The sequence below is a fragment of the Mastigoproctus giganteus genome, chromosome 2, assembly GCF_048544385.1.
Source record: "Mastigoproctus giganteus isolate SK-2022 chromosome 2, ASM4854438v1, whole genome shotgun sequence".
In the NCBI taxonomy this organism is placed as follows: Eukaryota; Metazoa; Arthropoda; class Arachnida; order Uropygi; family Thelyphonidae; genus Mastigoproctus; species Mastigoproctus giganteus.
This window is the reverse complement of record NC_143576.1, coordinates 71,019,858-71,036,507: the sequence shown is the minus strand read 5'-3', so window position 1 is coordinate 71,036,507 and position 16,650 is coordinate 71,019,858. Positions and strand designations below refer to the sequence as shown.

At 38.3% G+C, this 16,650-nt stretch overlaps 1 protein-coding gene across 1 annotated transcript in view; it reads right to left on the bottom strand.

Moving 5' to 3' along the window:
• The window catches only part of dgt6 (dim gamma-tubulin 6), an 80,566-nt gene extending 64,802 nt beyond the window's left edge, over nucleotides 1–15,764 (bottom strand). Inside the window, exon 1 of the mRNA XM_090389951.1 lies at nucleotides 15,745–15,764. Within this exon, the coding sequence (XP_090246077.1) occupies nucleotides 15,745–15,764 (20 nt within the window). The remainder of the gene's footprint in view (nucleotides 1–15,744) is intronic.
• Nucleotides 15,765–16,650: the final 886 nt, after the last annotated feature.

Sequence of the window (16,650 nt, the reverse complement as noted above, 5' to 3'; positions counted from 1 at the left end):
GTTCAGAATGGAAATATCTTCAAGAATCAAAATGGGAAACTTTATGTAGTTAAAAAAAAAAAAAAAAAAAACATGTATTGAATCAGCAAGTTTATATTTGCAAAAAATCTGCAGTGACCAAGTTGACAAGATAAGCTTTTACCAGATGTGAGCCCTGGGTTAATTAGCAGAAAGTGCAGTAAAAATCTGCAATACAGCCAAAGAAGCTCTTGCATCAAAAAACCTACAGTTCACTTTTCTGACATTCAACTAGTAATACAAACTTTTCCAACAAATTTAGAAATCACATTCTTCAACACACATCAAGGAATAAAGATCTCAGTAATTGGATGTTAGCCACATCTGATTTAAGAACTACATTCAGATATTTGCATAATATTTAAAAAAAAAAACACCTTATTCAAGCCACAAATAAAAGCAACACTGTTAAGTTATCAGCTTGCCAGTGCAATTTAGAATTTTTGCCTTTGAATTCATTGACTTGATTTTTTCAAAAACTTCTTCTGTATCAAACTCGATTTGGACATGTATCAATACAACTGGCTTGTTAAGTTGTTCAGTTTGGTAATTTTGAAAAGGGCTCATATGGTTTTTCTTAGCCCTTTGAATTTCTTCCTCAAGTAGAACTGTTAAAGGTTGCCACTGTTCTACCAGTCTAGTTAAACATTTACCCAAAGATGGCTGGTCCTCTAGATTAGCATCAATGGGATCCAATGTCCACAGCCTAGGTTCCAGGCTAATGTGATAGGAATCTGGAATGTTTGCCATGTGCTGAAACTCGTGGAAATTCCAAAATGGGGCACCTGGTGGTTGAAGGGCCGAGCTTCAACACCACTTTGGTACCTGATTCGACAAGACAGGTGGCCCTGGATGGCCCAGCTAGGATCAATCAGCTGGTGGGTTTGCCTGCAAGGGTTAACTGTGTCAATTCCATGTCCCTACCCTCATGATCCGAGGGACAGGATTCAGGCTGGTGGCTGTGTAGGTATACTGTCTGGGTAGTCCTGGCATCCCACTCCCAAGTGCATTTATTGGTTGCCAGGTAATGGTGTTATATTTATGCTCCATGGTTGGTGGGGAGCCCGGGCACTGAACGAAAACCACTATGAATCCTGATAAGATTATTTCTTTTAGAGCCCAACCTGGTCCCTAACTGAAAACAATACGTCAGAAACAGACAATGCCACTGAAGCAGAGGGACCATGAACTGAAGTTCTGTCAGGTCCCATTCCCAGCTTTCTGATCATACATTCCAACACTGAGAAACCTATTGGGAAAATGTCACCTTTTTCATTCAGAAGGGTTTAGTGGGGTTAGCAGGTTCTCCTAAATCAGTTAAGACTGATTTAGGAGAACCTGCTAACCCCTAAAGACTTCATTTGGGGGACCATTTATCTGAAACCAAAAATGACAGGCACTCTGAGCAACATCTATTGGAGGAATACCAGTTACCATGACACCACACAGAACTCTAAATTCATCACGGAGTGTCATCTCAAAGTGGGACCTCCTTGAAGTTACTGAGAAGGAAATCCTCTCTGAACTAGAGCCACAAGGAGTGACAGCTGTTAAAATAATAATTTCTATGCATAAGATGGGAAGTCAGTACCAACTAGACACCTCATCCTTACATTTAATTCTCCAATGTCTCCGAATTCGATAAAAGCCAAGCAGAGGCAGATTTAACGGCGGGTGCACCGGGCACGCGCCCTGGGCCCCGACTTCTGAAGGGCCCACGCAAAACCCCAACAAATTAGTTGAACATATTAGTTCAACTATTAGTTCAAAACTTTGTGATTATTATTATGCTATTATTAATTATATTATACATATATTATATTCAAATTTTATTGGAAATAAAACATTAATATTACATAATATTTTTATTTATTTTTAAAAAATGGTTAACATGCATATTTATTTTCCCTGTCTCTCTTTTTTTTTTTTTTTTTAAGGGGCCCAATATTTTCTTCTGCGCCTGGGGCCTCAACCGACCTTAATCCGCTCCCGAAGCCAGGTACCTAAGTTGCAAAGCTTTAAATTACAGAAATATGGGCATTCGCAGATGCCCATATTTCTGTAATTTAATGGTCTTTTGCACTGCACCTGTGCTCGGTGCAGTGCAAAAGACCATGAAAGCAATTCATTACACTATTAAACCCACTTGTGTCAACTGTGTAAGTGAGCACCTTGCACACGCAAGGGCATGCTAGCAGTAGAAACAAAAGAGCAGAGAGTGACAAGGCCAAGCTGAATATTCCTTATATGGAAGCAAGAAAACTGGTACTGCCAATAAGTAGCAATAAACCCACATATACGCAGAAGGCTGCAGGGAAGCAATGTTGGAATTCAAACAAATATGACATTACCACAAAGAATTTTTTGCTCCCACTGCACGCTACTTAGTGAACACTCAAAAGCCACTACAAAATACCCAGTTAGCTGCCACTCCCTTATTGTTACTACCTACTGCTCTACCTCTAACTAAACAAAATACAGAGGAAACAAAAACCTCATTTTCTGCCTGTGACAAATGAAAAAAAGGAGGTAGAGGTAAAGGAAACAAATGACAGGTTTGAAACTTTTTGCAGACGAAGATATGGGCACTGGACAACGTTCATTCTTTCCCAAAAAGGAAAAATCCAAAACTGAGAAAGTAAAGCCCTCGGCCCTTCACAGATGGGCCGAGGGCTTTACTTTCCAAAATAATGTCCACTTTCAAATTTCTGCAGTGGAACTAGCATGATTTTCATCAAAACAGTGAAGACATCAAGTCCCTCCTACATAAGTACGAGCCGATATGCTTCAATTCGTAGGAGACATATATAATGGAAAATGAAGACCCTCATATGCATAGCTGTTCTACCATTCGGAAAGACAGAACTGGGAATGGACTTGCCCATAGAAGGGTCTCCATCCTTATGGGAAAACCATACCACCAAACAAAGAAACCATACCTCCTTTCAAACTGTGTCACTGACCACCAATTTAGAAGCCACAGATCTTTCAGTGGGGTTTCTTCTATCTGCTCAATCTAATGTTATTAATAAACACACTTGAAGAAAAAGAATTTCTGCCTGTTCATCATAGGCAAGACTAATTTTATTGTTGATAAGTTCCTCTTGAGAAGTGTAAATTAACAATAAAAAAATTGAAGTTTTTTTGCCCCCAAAAATGCAAACTATGCTGCTGCAACAAAATATTTTTAAAAATTCTGCAATTTCTACATGAAAAGTCACTGTTTTGCACCTGTCTGTCTATCTGCCTGCCTTGTTTAGATGAAAGTGGTGAGAGCAAAAAAAGAGAACAGTTTCTTTATGCAGGGGAAGCAGTATTTGTAATGTGCTTATGAGAAGAAAGATTAGAAGCAATACTAGACATCTTCTAACCAATCTGAAAGCACATGATATTTTTAAACTCTACTAACAACCAAATCATTGTTCTCTTGGTTATAAATGTGAGAGACAAAAACTGCCAGAATAAGCAAGAACACTGATCCAAAACATGGTCTCTGTTGAGCTAGAGAGTTGCCAACTATGACATATCACATACTTTGTTTTATTACTTTTTTTTGAAAATTATATTTTTAACTAAACCAGTACTCAAAAGGTAGATAAACTTATTACTCATTTATAAGTAAAGAGCAGAAACGTGAATCATTTTTGGTGAAGGTAAAGAAAGCCAACACGAGAACAGCAGCAAACTTCAGGGAACTTACCGACAAACTGGTTTCCTGCTACCTCAGTTTCTCCCTGAATTCTCGGTAAACAGATGGTGCGTGTTATCAGTAGTGGCAGTAGAAGTCGATAACGATGTATTGCTTAGTTTTATTCTCATTATTAAAAGCAGATTATTGGAGTTCATGAATGTAATGCCTTTGAAGCTGAAATTTACTTACTGGTACACCCTCCAGACTGCCTCAGTCTTAGTGTTTACTCCCCCATTCTGCTGTTTTAAAATAGGAAAATGACTTCTACAGACTGCATGTTATTGGTAGTGGCAGTAAAAGTTATTTTCCTATTTTAAAAACAGCGGGAAGGGGGATAAACACCCTAAAACAGGCAGTCTTTAGGGTATACCCATAAGTAAATTTCAGCTGCAAAAACATTCATGAACTCCAATAATCTGCTTTTAATAATGAGAAAAAGCTAATCAATACATCATTATAGACTTCTACTGCCACTACCATCTATTTACCGAGAATGCAGGGAGAAACTGTGGTAGCGAGAAACCAGTTTGTCCAGTAAGTTTGCCGAGGTTCTCGTGTTGGCCTTTTTTTATCTTAGCCTCATTTTTAAATATAAAAAAAATTAAACCAATATTCATTATTTATGAAAATAAAACAAATCAGCCTAATCCTGAAAACAAAGCTGAGTACCATGTATGAAGCAAATCAGTTAATTACATAAAAATAGCCCATTTCCAAAGGTATTTCACATTTATCACTTGTATATTGATTAAGACTGTTGCATTAGGCAGTCCCTACAAACGTTTGACAACCCTGCCACATATATATACAAAGTCATTAAAATAAAAAGCCAGTAAAAACTATCATCGTGTAGTGCGTGCTTCATCAGCATGTCGTAAAGTGTGACAGCATCTCTTGTAACTTAACACTGAAGTTTTTTCTCTGTGAAGTTCTTTACAGAAAATGGTTAGCATTAGCATAGGCATATGATGCAAGAAAGCAAGTTTATGCAGCAACAGCCAAAAAAAAAAAAAAAAAAAAAACACCACCCCGTTTCACCCCTCCGTTCGTTCGAAATGCCTGTCCAGCTGTGAGTAAGCCTTAAATTTATTAGGCTATCAACTTCCACAACAAGGCATGGAAGTCTGTTCCATGGTGCCACCTAAGAGAATAAGTGAAAGCAGTACTACTTCACTGCTGTCCCCGGATAAAGTTAATTATGGTATATAACTATTTTTCTTCATTCTTCTGAGGATATTGTGGTTTTTGTAATTTTGGCATATCAGGGATATAGTAGAAATATTTTATTAGTCATTCCCAAGTTATGTAAAACAACTTACATAAGAATTCCTGGAATGTATCTGTTATGTATGTTGAAGACAAACTATATATATATATGCTTGGGGGGGGGGCAAATAGATTAAATGTGTATGAGTAAGAGTGCTGACCTGACAGGTGTAGCTACGATGGAAAAAATTAAGTGCCTGAAAAATAAAAGAAGATTACATATAAAAATTAAATGAAAATATATAAGTGGTACTTAATGCTTTAAGTAACAAGATTTTAACTACGTCATCAAGGGCCAGCAGTCAAAACCAAAGGAAACTCAGCAATAAGCAAGGCCTCTGTTTCTGTTATGATGTATACATGGCAGACAACAAATTGTTTCATCCTATTTCGTTTTCTTTGTTTAAATTTCAGGTAATGCTGTTTGCTATTCATTAATTTTTTTTTTTTTTAACTGAAATCAATTGGTTTTAATTAACTTAATTTTGTATTTTACTTGTTATTTTAGTATTTTTTTTTTTGGTTTTTTTTTTTTTTTTTTTTTTTCCATTTTGGTCTCTGTTGGGTCAGCTATGATGTATACATTTGCTCGCTTTTGTTGTCTGCCACATATACATTACAACAGAAACAGAAGCCTTGCTTATTGCTGTTTCTCCTTTGGTTTGCTGCCGGCCCTTGATCACGTAGTTAAAAATCTTAGGATTTACAGCATTAAGTACCATTTATATAATTTATGTAATCTGCTTTTATTTTTCAGGCACTTAATTTTTTCCATTGTAGCTACACCTGTCAGGTCAGCACTCATACACTTATCTTATCCATTTGCCTATACAATATTTCATTATGGTTGCTGGGCATTTCTGCTATTACTAACAGTGTCCTGGATCCATAATTCATTATTACATATTATTTTTTTGTTCTTTTTCAGACTTCCTATTTTATCACTACAACCTATTATTATTAATTATATAATATATATATATAAAACAATGACATCCTCTACTCAAGAACTGCAGCAGCACTATAAAGTGCCAGACAATCCATTATGAAGCACCATGAGCTGCTAGCAATATAACAGCATAAAGAGCAGCTAGTGAAGTTCAAGAGAGAGCGACATATGGCAGCACCATTAACTCTCAAGGGTGAACAGCACCAGAAGATAAATAAAAGCGATGTAGGACAGCATCATAAACTTGCAATGATGAGCAGATAAGCAATTTAAACATGTGAGGCTACATCATGTTGACTCCCACAAAATAAGAACCTATCCACTTCTGTGTATCCATCATTTATTCATAGAGCAATAATCTTTTCCAGATCAAATCTTAGTTAATTCCTGCCATGCAAAATTGATTGAACTTTCCAGTTCTTTATCTCAAGCTGAGGAAATTTAAGATTACAGAACCACAATGGTTGGGAACCACTGCACTATGTTATAAACTCTAGTATGACAGGAAGACTAAGAAGTCAACTTGAGTCAAAACGACTGCTTTTCCAATGTAAATATCCCGAGAGTTGGCAGAATATCTACTTGTTTTGTAGCCACAAAAAAGTAGAGTATGAGCACTGTGAACAAATGACAAGGCATTAAAAATGGTGAAAATATTTTAAAAAATATAAATAATATTTGCTCAACATATGAAAACAATTTTTTATTCCAGGTAAAATAAATGAAAGTTCCCATTAAACATTATTCATCAGCTCCTATCCAGAAACAAAAGTTCTAGATAAAGTGTGACAGATAAAAGTATGTTTGGGTTATATTTGAATGTAGCCTTCAGCAAACTTACAAACCTAGATTTGACAGGACATTAAACTACCCCACTTAGATTCATTCAGTAATATAATCAGAATGAGCAAAAACTATTTGTTATTAGACACTTGATCTATAAAACTGATAGGTAGGACAACGATTATTCAATTTACATTATTTAGATATAACACACAGAAACAATTAACTTAACATTTACTTATCAAACCGAGTCCCATATTTCTTCTGCAATGCAACAGGATCAAATCCAAGTAAAAGCAAGTTGTTAAAAAACAACTCTCTGCGATTTCTATCCACTTCCATACTATTTAGCTGCAAAAAAAAAAATAATAAAATAAAACAAACTGAAGTAGATAAAGAAACTAAAAAATTAATGAATTAACAGCAGCCAAGTAGATCCTGAAAGTTTTAATTCAATTATACTAAAAATTTTGACTAAATTAATGTTCATTTTGCACTGACAAAAATTAATACAAAGACTCCAGATGCCAAGTGATTTTAGTGACTGAGTGATTCTCACTACATCAAGTGCTCTTCAAAAGTTGTTTTTTTTTTTTTTTTTTTATGTAAACCCCAAACACGTGATACAGTTAGTCTTATTTCAAGTATTCTGTAAATTTTCTTTTAATTAGAAATAGCTCTATCTTAAAAATGCTATGGAAACAACTGGGAAATAAGATTTACCTTTCTTCAGTTCAGTTTTATACTGCATACTAACCTCACTAACCCCTTTTACTTGGTCATGCATTCACACTCCTCCCTTATCCCCATGGCAGACTAGAAACCTGGATGGCAAAAGTAACTCTAAGGCCAAAGAGAGAAAAATTAATTCCACAAGTCCTATAAGAAATAACTCTATATTAACTGCCCTCATGATGGGCAACTCTTCCTCATGTACTGCCTAGTGCTGGAAAAATGATACCAATAATATAAGAACTCCCATGCATCTTGTATTGCATAGTTATTCCAAAACCAATTGTACATACACTAACCAGTAAACTGCAAAATTGGATAAGAAACCTAGTTGACCCCCCCCCCCAAGAAAAAGGATTTAAGATGTGGCAACTTACTAGCAGAAGTCTCAAATGCTCAAAAACCTGACACCTTCTCAAGATGACCTACGAGGACTGATATGAAAGTAATGCCTCCTCATTTTTTGCTTTCAAATGCGGTGCCATAAATCATTTCACACGTCACTTAGTGGTCACTAGAGGTCTCTAGTTCCACAATCTTGTGAGTGCAGCAGATGGACAGTTCAAAATGGTGAATGTTACAAGCATACATAACAAGCAAAGAGTAGTGATTGAATTTCTTACTAAGGAAGAAGTGATGCCTTTCAAAATCCATAACAGTTTCAAAAATGTTTATGGTGACAGTAGATGTCAGTACAGTCAGACGTTGGGTAAAACACTTTTACCAAATGAAGAGTGAGGAAACTTACATTGTTGACAAGCACCAAAGCAGCTGGCCAGTAACTTCAGTGACAACAGACAAGAGTCAATGTGATGTGCTGATCAAAGAGGACCACTGCATCACAATGCGCAAATTGTGCAGTACAGTAGGTATAGGGAAATCTGCTGTGATAACCATCACATGGTACTAGGCTACAGCAAGGTTTGTGCCTGGTGGGTCCCGAAAATGCTGACACATGAGTACAAAGAAGCCCGGAAAACCACCTGTATGGAACTTCTGGTGCTACAAGAGTGAAGGAGAGGTTTTTCCTTCACACAGTCATAGGTGATGAAACCGGGGTCCACCATTATGACCCTGAAACAAAGACAGTTGATGGAGTAGCACCATCAAAATTCACAGCATAAGTCAAAAATACAGCCTTCTTCAGTAAAGTCGTGACAACAGTATGTTGGGAAAAAGATGGAGCCTTGTTTGTGGGCTTCTTGGAGTGTTGTATTACAATCAACTCAAATCAATGTGTGGAAACATTGAAAAAGTTGAACGCCCACATCCGTAGTTCAACTGGACAAAAATCTTAATGAGGTTCTTCTGCATGACAACACACAACCCACACTAGTCTGAGCACAATGGAGACCATTGCAAAAGTATGGTGCACTGTTCTTCCTCACTCCTCTCATAGCCCATATCTTGTACCATCCAACTATCACCTCTTAGGCCTGCTGAAGGATGCACTCCATGGAACATTTTGTGGACAACGACCAGCTCAAGCACAGTGTTCACAAAGCCCTCCGGAGCAAGAGTAAGCACTTTTACAGGATTGGAAGATAGAATCTGATTCGGAGATAGCAGAAGTGCATAGAAAATGGTCTTTGTTGAAAAATAACTGGTTTATTAATGATTGAGGATTAATTGATCTTAAGAGGCAGTTGTAGGAATTAAATTTTCTGAGAAAAAAAGTAGAAGACATTACTTTCGTACCGCTCCACACATCTGAGAAATATCCATCAGTCTCCAGGTGTGCTACTTTGAACTCCTCTTGGGGCATAACAGCTGAATAGAACCTGCAAAACGTGCCAGAAGAATTACTGACAGAACTAAAAGACCAGGGCATTATATGTAAAATGAACATTTGACATTTGAAACAATGAGCTTATTCTAAAGGGGGAAATCTTGACATATGGCAACCCAATACATCCAATTCAATTTCACCTTTTCTCCCAAATCTATCAAAGCCAAGTATTATAAATTGTCACATAATGCTATATATCCCCAAGTCACCATACTGTTTTGAATGCTGAAAATTTGAGCATTCTCAAAATGCCTGCAAAAGTTTAGCCACCTTGCTGCTTACAGCTCAGGCAAGTATACTCCGTACAGCAGATGAATTGAAGTCCTCAAATTGCAAAGGACTGCACCCTGCCTACACCAGAGATTTTCCATACTGGAAAATAGAAATCTAAATTCAACAGATCAGAGCTCAGCAAAATGTCATACCTGGAATTGGGAGAGGAGGAAAAGTAATCTAACATCAGGCCTATGTTTGCTCAAGTAGTCCAGCAATCAACTCCAACCCTCTGTAAACAGTTGTCGCTATACAAACAGAAATTACAAGCAGGCATCAGACTGGACTTTCTTCTCACAGATAGATATCAGACTGGACTTTCACTAATAGAAAATATGTTTATTTGTTTGTTTATTTGGTTTTTAGGAGCATTAGCAACTAAGGCCATATTGCTTCGGAATATGCGGTGGTCATTCCCTGACCTTTCCGCATCCTCCGTATTTGGTGGTCATGGGCTCGAACGCCAGTCTAATCAAGAAGCGTGTGCTACGCACTGCTGCTCCTGCCCACGGAGGCGCCTAGAAAATAGAAAATGTCTTTACCCTATAAAACTGACAAACCAACCAAAAAGTATCCACCCCAATCACCGTTCATCCTATTACCGCTTCTCATCCAAAGTGCTCTAACAGAAGTGTTTCTTTAGATACAAATATAGTAACTTATCATGCACGTACATGGGGGAACAAGCTAACCAAGAACTGGTTTTTAAACTCTTCACACAGGAAGAGATAGACAGAGGAAAGCCATATTGGCCATTTTTTCTTTAAAAAAAATCCAAATTAATATTCATAAATCATTAACATGCCAGAAACAAACTGAGTAAGTTGAAGTAACAACCACTTTCCTGCAGTGTAATTTACAATATTGCAACAATCTTGATTATGTTCAAGATCTCATCCAGTATAATGTTTGCCTTTTGCTTACGTCAGACTAATTTAACACCTTCTGTTAACACAGTCATTTATAGGACAATTCAGCTCATGTAGTTACCATTTTGGTCAGTTCTCATGCTCCCTCCAGACCAGTAATCACAATCAAATCTGGAAGCCATAGCTGTTTACATATAGCAACTTACACGCACTACTATCTCTTTATGTTTCCTAATAATATATCTTTCTGGAAGACTGAAAGATTTAGCATCCAACTCCACCCCCGCCTCCTTTCTCATTATGGGAAATCTTAATGGACAGCACCGCTTAACATCCAGAAAGCAATTTGCTATTAGTTTCCTACTTTATCTCATATACAGCAATTTAACCCTTTTCAAGTTGACCAGAAAATTAATAAATAAAGATAATCAGTTACTGTTCATTCATGTTGTATTTAGCACAAGTGCCTCTTGGGCTGTATTGTGCCTATTCATTCATGAATGACATTACACCATTTGTCATAAAGAGCTTTGTTTACATGCACAGTGGTTAGAAGCCACAGAGTGCCTTGTAATTTAATCATGGAAAACAATGTGATATTTAACAGCTGCTTTTAAATTTTAGAGTTTACCAACAGACTGTCAAACATCACCCTCAATTATATCAAGCTCTACTTTTTAATTCAATTATTTTTCAATTTTAAAAGGATATAATGTGACATTATCACACTGCACAGCAAATTGGAAATGTAAACGCATGCTGTACCATCACTATCTATAGGCATAGCAGACATGCCACTCTTACTGATACTATGCACACCTTTTTAAACCAATCCATTCCTTGTTGCCTATTTAGCACTGTACTAGAGATTTGGTTTCCCTATAAGTGATGTCTCATTGGTGCAGCACATTTGCTAAAGGCAATCTGCAATCGCGAAATCTTACTTTTCGAGAATTCGAAAAAGTAAACTTGAAAGAATTCCACCAGTTGTTTTTTCTTGATGAATATAAACAAAATCGTGGGTTTTAAAAGGTGAATAACAATGTGTATTTGTGTAAAAATATGTAATAAATAATAAATATTTATTTTGATCTTCATGTCTTTCGAAGTACAAGCCTCATCCGTCTTAGCATTTTATACGCTATGTATAAGTCTACTACAAAACTTCAGACGATTTTTCAATGCTCCAACGATTTATACGCTAAAATACACGATAAATTTTGAAATTTATAGAGCCCAGCACATGCTTACGCCACTCTGTTTTCGGGCTACTTAAATCGAAACTTTAGTTTACCGAACTAAAATGCACGAAAAAAGATCACCCGCCACTAGTTAGTCCTTATTTTCCAGAGTTAAAATTAGTTTAAAATTAGTTGCCCAACAATAAATGTGTTCTGTTTGTATGCCAAGACGGGGTTTACCGTCAGAGGAGTTCATAAGGGTGAGGTGGAAGTACTTGACTCACAACTATATTTGTGATGAAATTTACGGTGGAGACGAATTTAATTTAATTTTACATCTAATTCTTAGTATTATCATAACTCCCAAAAATTACATTTAAAACTACTAAGTGCATCCACTTCCTAAACAACTAAAAATTACTATTCCACATTAAATAATAACAAAATAAAACTCACATCTGTTCAAAACAAATTTTTAAAATCCCACTCACACTTCCTATATACCGCCAAAATATAATCGCGAACCAGAAACGCTACTAGCGCATCCAGTAGAGTGCAGTCTAGATCGCAAAATAATAAAGGCTATAAAGGGAAATAACTATTCAGTAGAAGTATTTATATATACAGGGTATCTCAAAAAAATTGGTACAAACGTTTAGGGGAGGTAGGTAACATCTAACGGAATGTGAATCGCATAGGAACCCATAACCGGAAACGTCACCGTAAGTCGGTAGACCGCGCTGTTCATCAGTTCACGAGAGGGAAAATTTCTGGTTTACTCATTCAAGCAGCAGTCGCCGCACGAAGAGCATGCATCGATATACGAACTGTGAGCTGGCAATCATGCACCTAGTGTGTCGATTAGCAGAGGGCAATGGACGAGCCGCTCAACGAATTTATGGAGAACGCTTCCCAGACAGACATGGACCGGACCACCGTTTCTTTGACCGTGTGCATCAAAATTTGTGCGATTATGGATCATTTAGAGGTAACAGTAGTAGTGCTGGCAGACCACGTTCGACTCGAACTCCCGCCATGGAAGAAAGTGTGTTGAATGCAGTCCAGAATAATCATACTACCAGCACACGTGCTGTTGCCTCTGCATTAGGAGTGTCTCGTTGCAGTGTACAGCGTGTCTGGCACGACGATTCCTTACACCCCTTTCATCTCTAAAGGGTTCAGTTACTGCTCTCCCAAGATCATCTTGCACGTGTGGCTTTTGCGCAGTGGTGTCTCCAAGAAAGTATTCAACAAGACTTGAATTTTCCAGCCTGTTTTGTTCACGGATGAGGCTTATTCAATCAGCACAATGCTCATGTGTGGGCTCACAAAAACCCACACGGTGTGCGCCCCCATGCGGCACAACATCGCTTCTCAATAAATGTGTAGGCAGGTATGGTTGGTGACTGCTTAGTCGGCCCATACCTGTTACCATCCCGCATGAACTCCGCTAAATATCGGATCTTTCTTGAACAAGTTCTCCCACGGTTACTTGACAGCAAATGTGAGATGCAACATTTGGTTTCAACATTACGGGGCGCCTGCCCATTATGGAAGGTGTGTTCGTGACCATTTGAACAGGCGTTTTGGGTGTCGATGGATTGACAGTGGTGAACCCGTTGCCTGTCCCCCCCCACACTCACCGATTTATCGAGCCTTGATTTCTTTCTGTGGGGGGGGTTCCTCAAATCTATCGTGTATGAATCGTCTGTGGAGACGGAAATGGATCTCGTGGCGAGACTCGTCTGCGCTGCTGCTACTGTCAGAGAAACTCCAGGTGTGTTCGACCGTGTCCGCCAATCCATGCTGCGTCGGTGTCACGCATGCATCGCGTCTCATGGTGGAACCTTCGACTATCTGTTGTAACATCATGAAATGCATCCATCTCGTATTCCATTGTTAATATTATGTCAAATAAATATTTGCCACTAATTACTGCCTTGTGTCATTTCTGTTTCTTGTGCCTCTGCTACTACTTTCCCAGGACGTTTCCGGTTATAGGTTCCTATGCGATTCACATTCCTTTAGATGTTACTTACCCCCCCCTAAACGTTTGTACCAATATTTTTGAGACACCCTGTATAATTTATAAATACAAGTGTACGTTTAAAAACTATGGGCTTGGCACACCCAGGATCCTGAGCTGGATATCATCGTTCTTCTCTTTCTTGGTGATTTCCTTCTCTCTCTTTCTTAGGGTATTTCAGAAATTTTTTTTTTTTTTTTTTTTGGCTGGTGTAGCATAAGCCTCAGGCTTCCTTGCACCATATGGATAATAATTATAATGTCTGTAAATTGCGTGCGTTCTGAGGTCGATTTTCTGTGCTGGACGGAAAACCCGAGTTGCCAGGAGACAAAACCATGCTACCCTCGCCTGAGACCGGCTAAATCACCACATTTTGAAAAAGGCCCATAAAAATTCCTCTGAACTCAGGTCTTTTCCACGCGGTGTGGGGAGGACGGCGAACCTACCAACTGTGCTAACCACGAGTGCAACGTGAGCTAGCAAATGCCTTCAGCTTATATATGCCGGAAAAAATTGCATTTGTTTAGTTCATTTTTAATTTACAACTATACCCTCGCCAGTGCTATCGCTTCTCTCTCTCTCTCACATCAAATATAAATAGCCTGTGTTGGATTCTTGTCGGTACACGAACTTGCAATCTTCCATCCAGTTTATGAACACTTTTCACTCCGTGGTTCAGTTAATTGATTCCTAGTTGTGTACATATAAAGGTAACTTGAGGTCACATACGGCCCAAATAGAAGCTAAAGTGGCTATATCCTTCACTTATGGTCAAAATTATGTGGGTTTTTTTACTAGTCGGTTGCAATACGGTTTTAGGCCCAACCGCAACTTATATTGTGCCGTATATAAAATGAATGTAAATTGTGTGTTCTGTTGCTCTTTGCTGGTCGAAAAGCCCAAGTTTCCGGTAGAAGAAAGGGTGCCACCTTCGTCTGAGATTAACTAACTCAGCCACGTTTTGAGAAAGACAGAAATTCCTCGCGTCATTCATGAGATTATAACCCCGATCTTTTGCACCACGTGTGTAAGGATGGTGATAATACCACCTGTACTACCCACGAGGGCAATGTTTTTACTGCTATATGGTGTCCTCGCAAATTCAAGTTATAATCACCGTCCTCCCCAAACCTGGTGGGAAAGGACTGCGTTTGAAACTCAACAGTGAGGGAAGGAACTTTTATTGGCATTTGTCACTTCGTGGCCGAGTTAGTCGGAAGGCATGGTGACTGAAACTTTTTCCATTTTGGAAATTCCGGTATTTAGTTCAGTACAACAGACAAACCGATAAGAATATACTCAATTAATAAATATAATAAGCTGCCCATGAGGTTATTCTGGGGTAACTCTAATATTTATTTTTTTATTTACTGCTATATGATGATGAAAGCTCAATATTTTTACAGAATCCTGCTCCCTCGCTTACCTGATTTTTATTCTCATGTAGATTTTTTTTATGAAAACCCTAAACACAAGAAGTATTAGACTCTTACAGTACTTACTACCGTGAATGTGCTGAAAATTGAGGAGATGAAAGATGATACTTGTTGAAAAGTTGGTTCTGTGATTTTGAAATTGGCCAGTAAAAGGATGTTGACTGGTTCGGCACGTGTTCAGACTGCTTTGGAAGAGACAACGGGAAGTAAAGAAGCCAATTCAGGAGAACCATGGAAGTATCTATAGAAAAGACATGCAGCAGAAACAACGTCTATGAGTCAGAGAATGTAGATGTTAGAGATGAGTCATTATTTAACCAACTACCGTCTTTTGAATGGAATCTAGAAGCCTGAGAGAGGTTCTGGGGACACTGCCTTAGATGCGGGAACACTGTTCCATGGTAAGGCGAATTTGTGATTTGTATAGAGTGAACAACTGTTTGGAAGGTAATAATGGCAGAAAGAAAAAGTGAAAACTCAGTTTTTTAGATGCAGAGGAAGCAATATTTGTAACATTTTTAGGCCAAAAGAGCAATTAGAAGTCAGGATAATCCCTAATAGACATATATGATCTTGCCTAGAAATCAGTGTCATTGAAGATAAGCATAGGAGCAGAAGAATCCTTTTTGCTAGATATACGAGGGTAATTCAAAAAATAAGTTACACTTGACCATTGTAGCCCAAGAGACATTTATTGAGGGATGTAACATTATGCAATAGAAAGCACATACCTTTCACTATTTTTCCACATAGTCACCGAGTCGGTACAAACAATTCTCGGAACGCGTGACTAAATTCGTTCGATTTCCTGATGATAGAAATCCACTCCTTGGTCATTCAGCCACCATCGAACTGCTGTTTGCCCCGGCTCATCATTTGCAAATCGTTGTCTCCTAGTTGTTCTTTCAGCTTGCGAAAGATGTGATAGTCACAAGGGGAAATATCGGGACTGGACGGCGGATGTTGCCATACCTCCCAACCAAATTTTGGAGCAAGTGTCGTGTTGTGCGTGCATTGTGTGGTGTGGTGTGGCGTTGTCCTGAATGAGAACAACACCTTTGCTTAACTTTCCAGGCCTCTTGTTTTTCATGGCTGTTCGCAAAGACCGTAATGTTTGGCAGTATGAGGTAGCATTAATTGTTGTGCCTTCTGCTCTAAATTCCGCGTAAACAACTCCTTCACAGTCAAAAAAACACAGTGGCCATAAGCTTTCTTGCTGATGGTGCAGGTTTGAATTTCTTCCGCACAGACGATGTTGTGTGTCTCCGTTCCATAGACGCTCTCTTCGTTTCTGGAGTGAAATGGTGCACCCACGTTTCATAGCAAGTGGTGATGTGGTGTAAGAAGTCATGGCCTTCCACAGAAAAGCGTCGAAGGAAGGCTAGAGAAGACAAAAAACGTTGACCTTTGTGTTCGTCTGTCAGTGAACGAGGAACCCATCATGTACACAATTTGCGATAGTAACGATGTTCACAGACGATAGAATGAACACTGTCTATCGAAATCACCAACTCCTTTGCCATTTCTGCGACTGTCAGTCTTCGATTATTGCAAATCATTTCATCAACTTGCATCACATTGTCTGCAATAGTCAACATTGATGACCTTCATTTTCGATCAGCATCTGTCAATTCTGT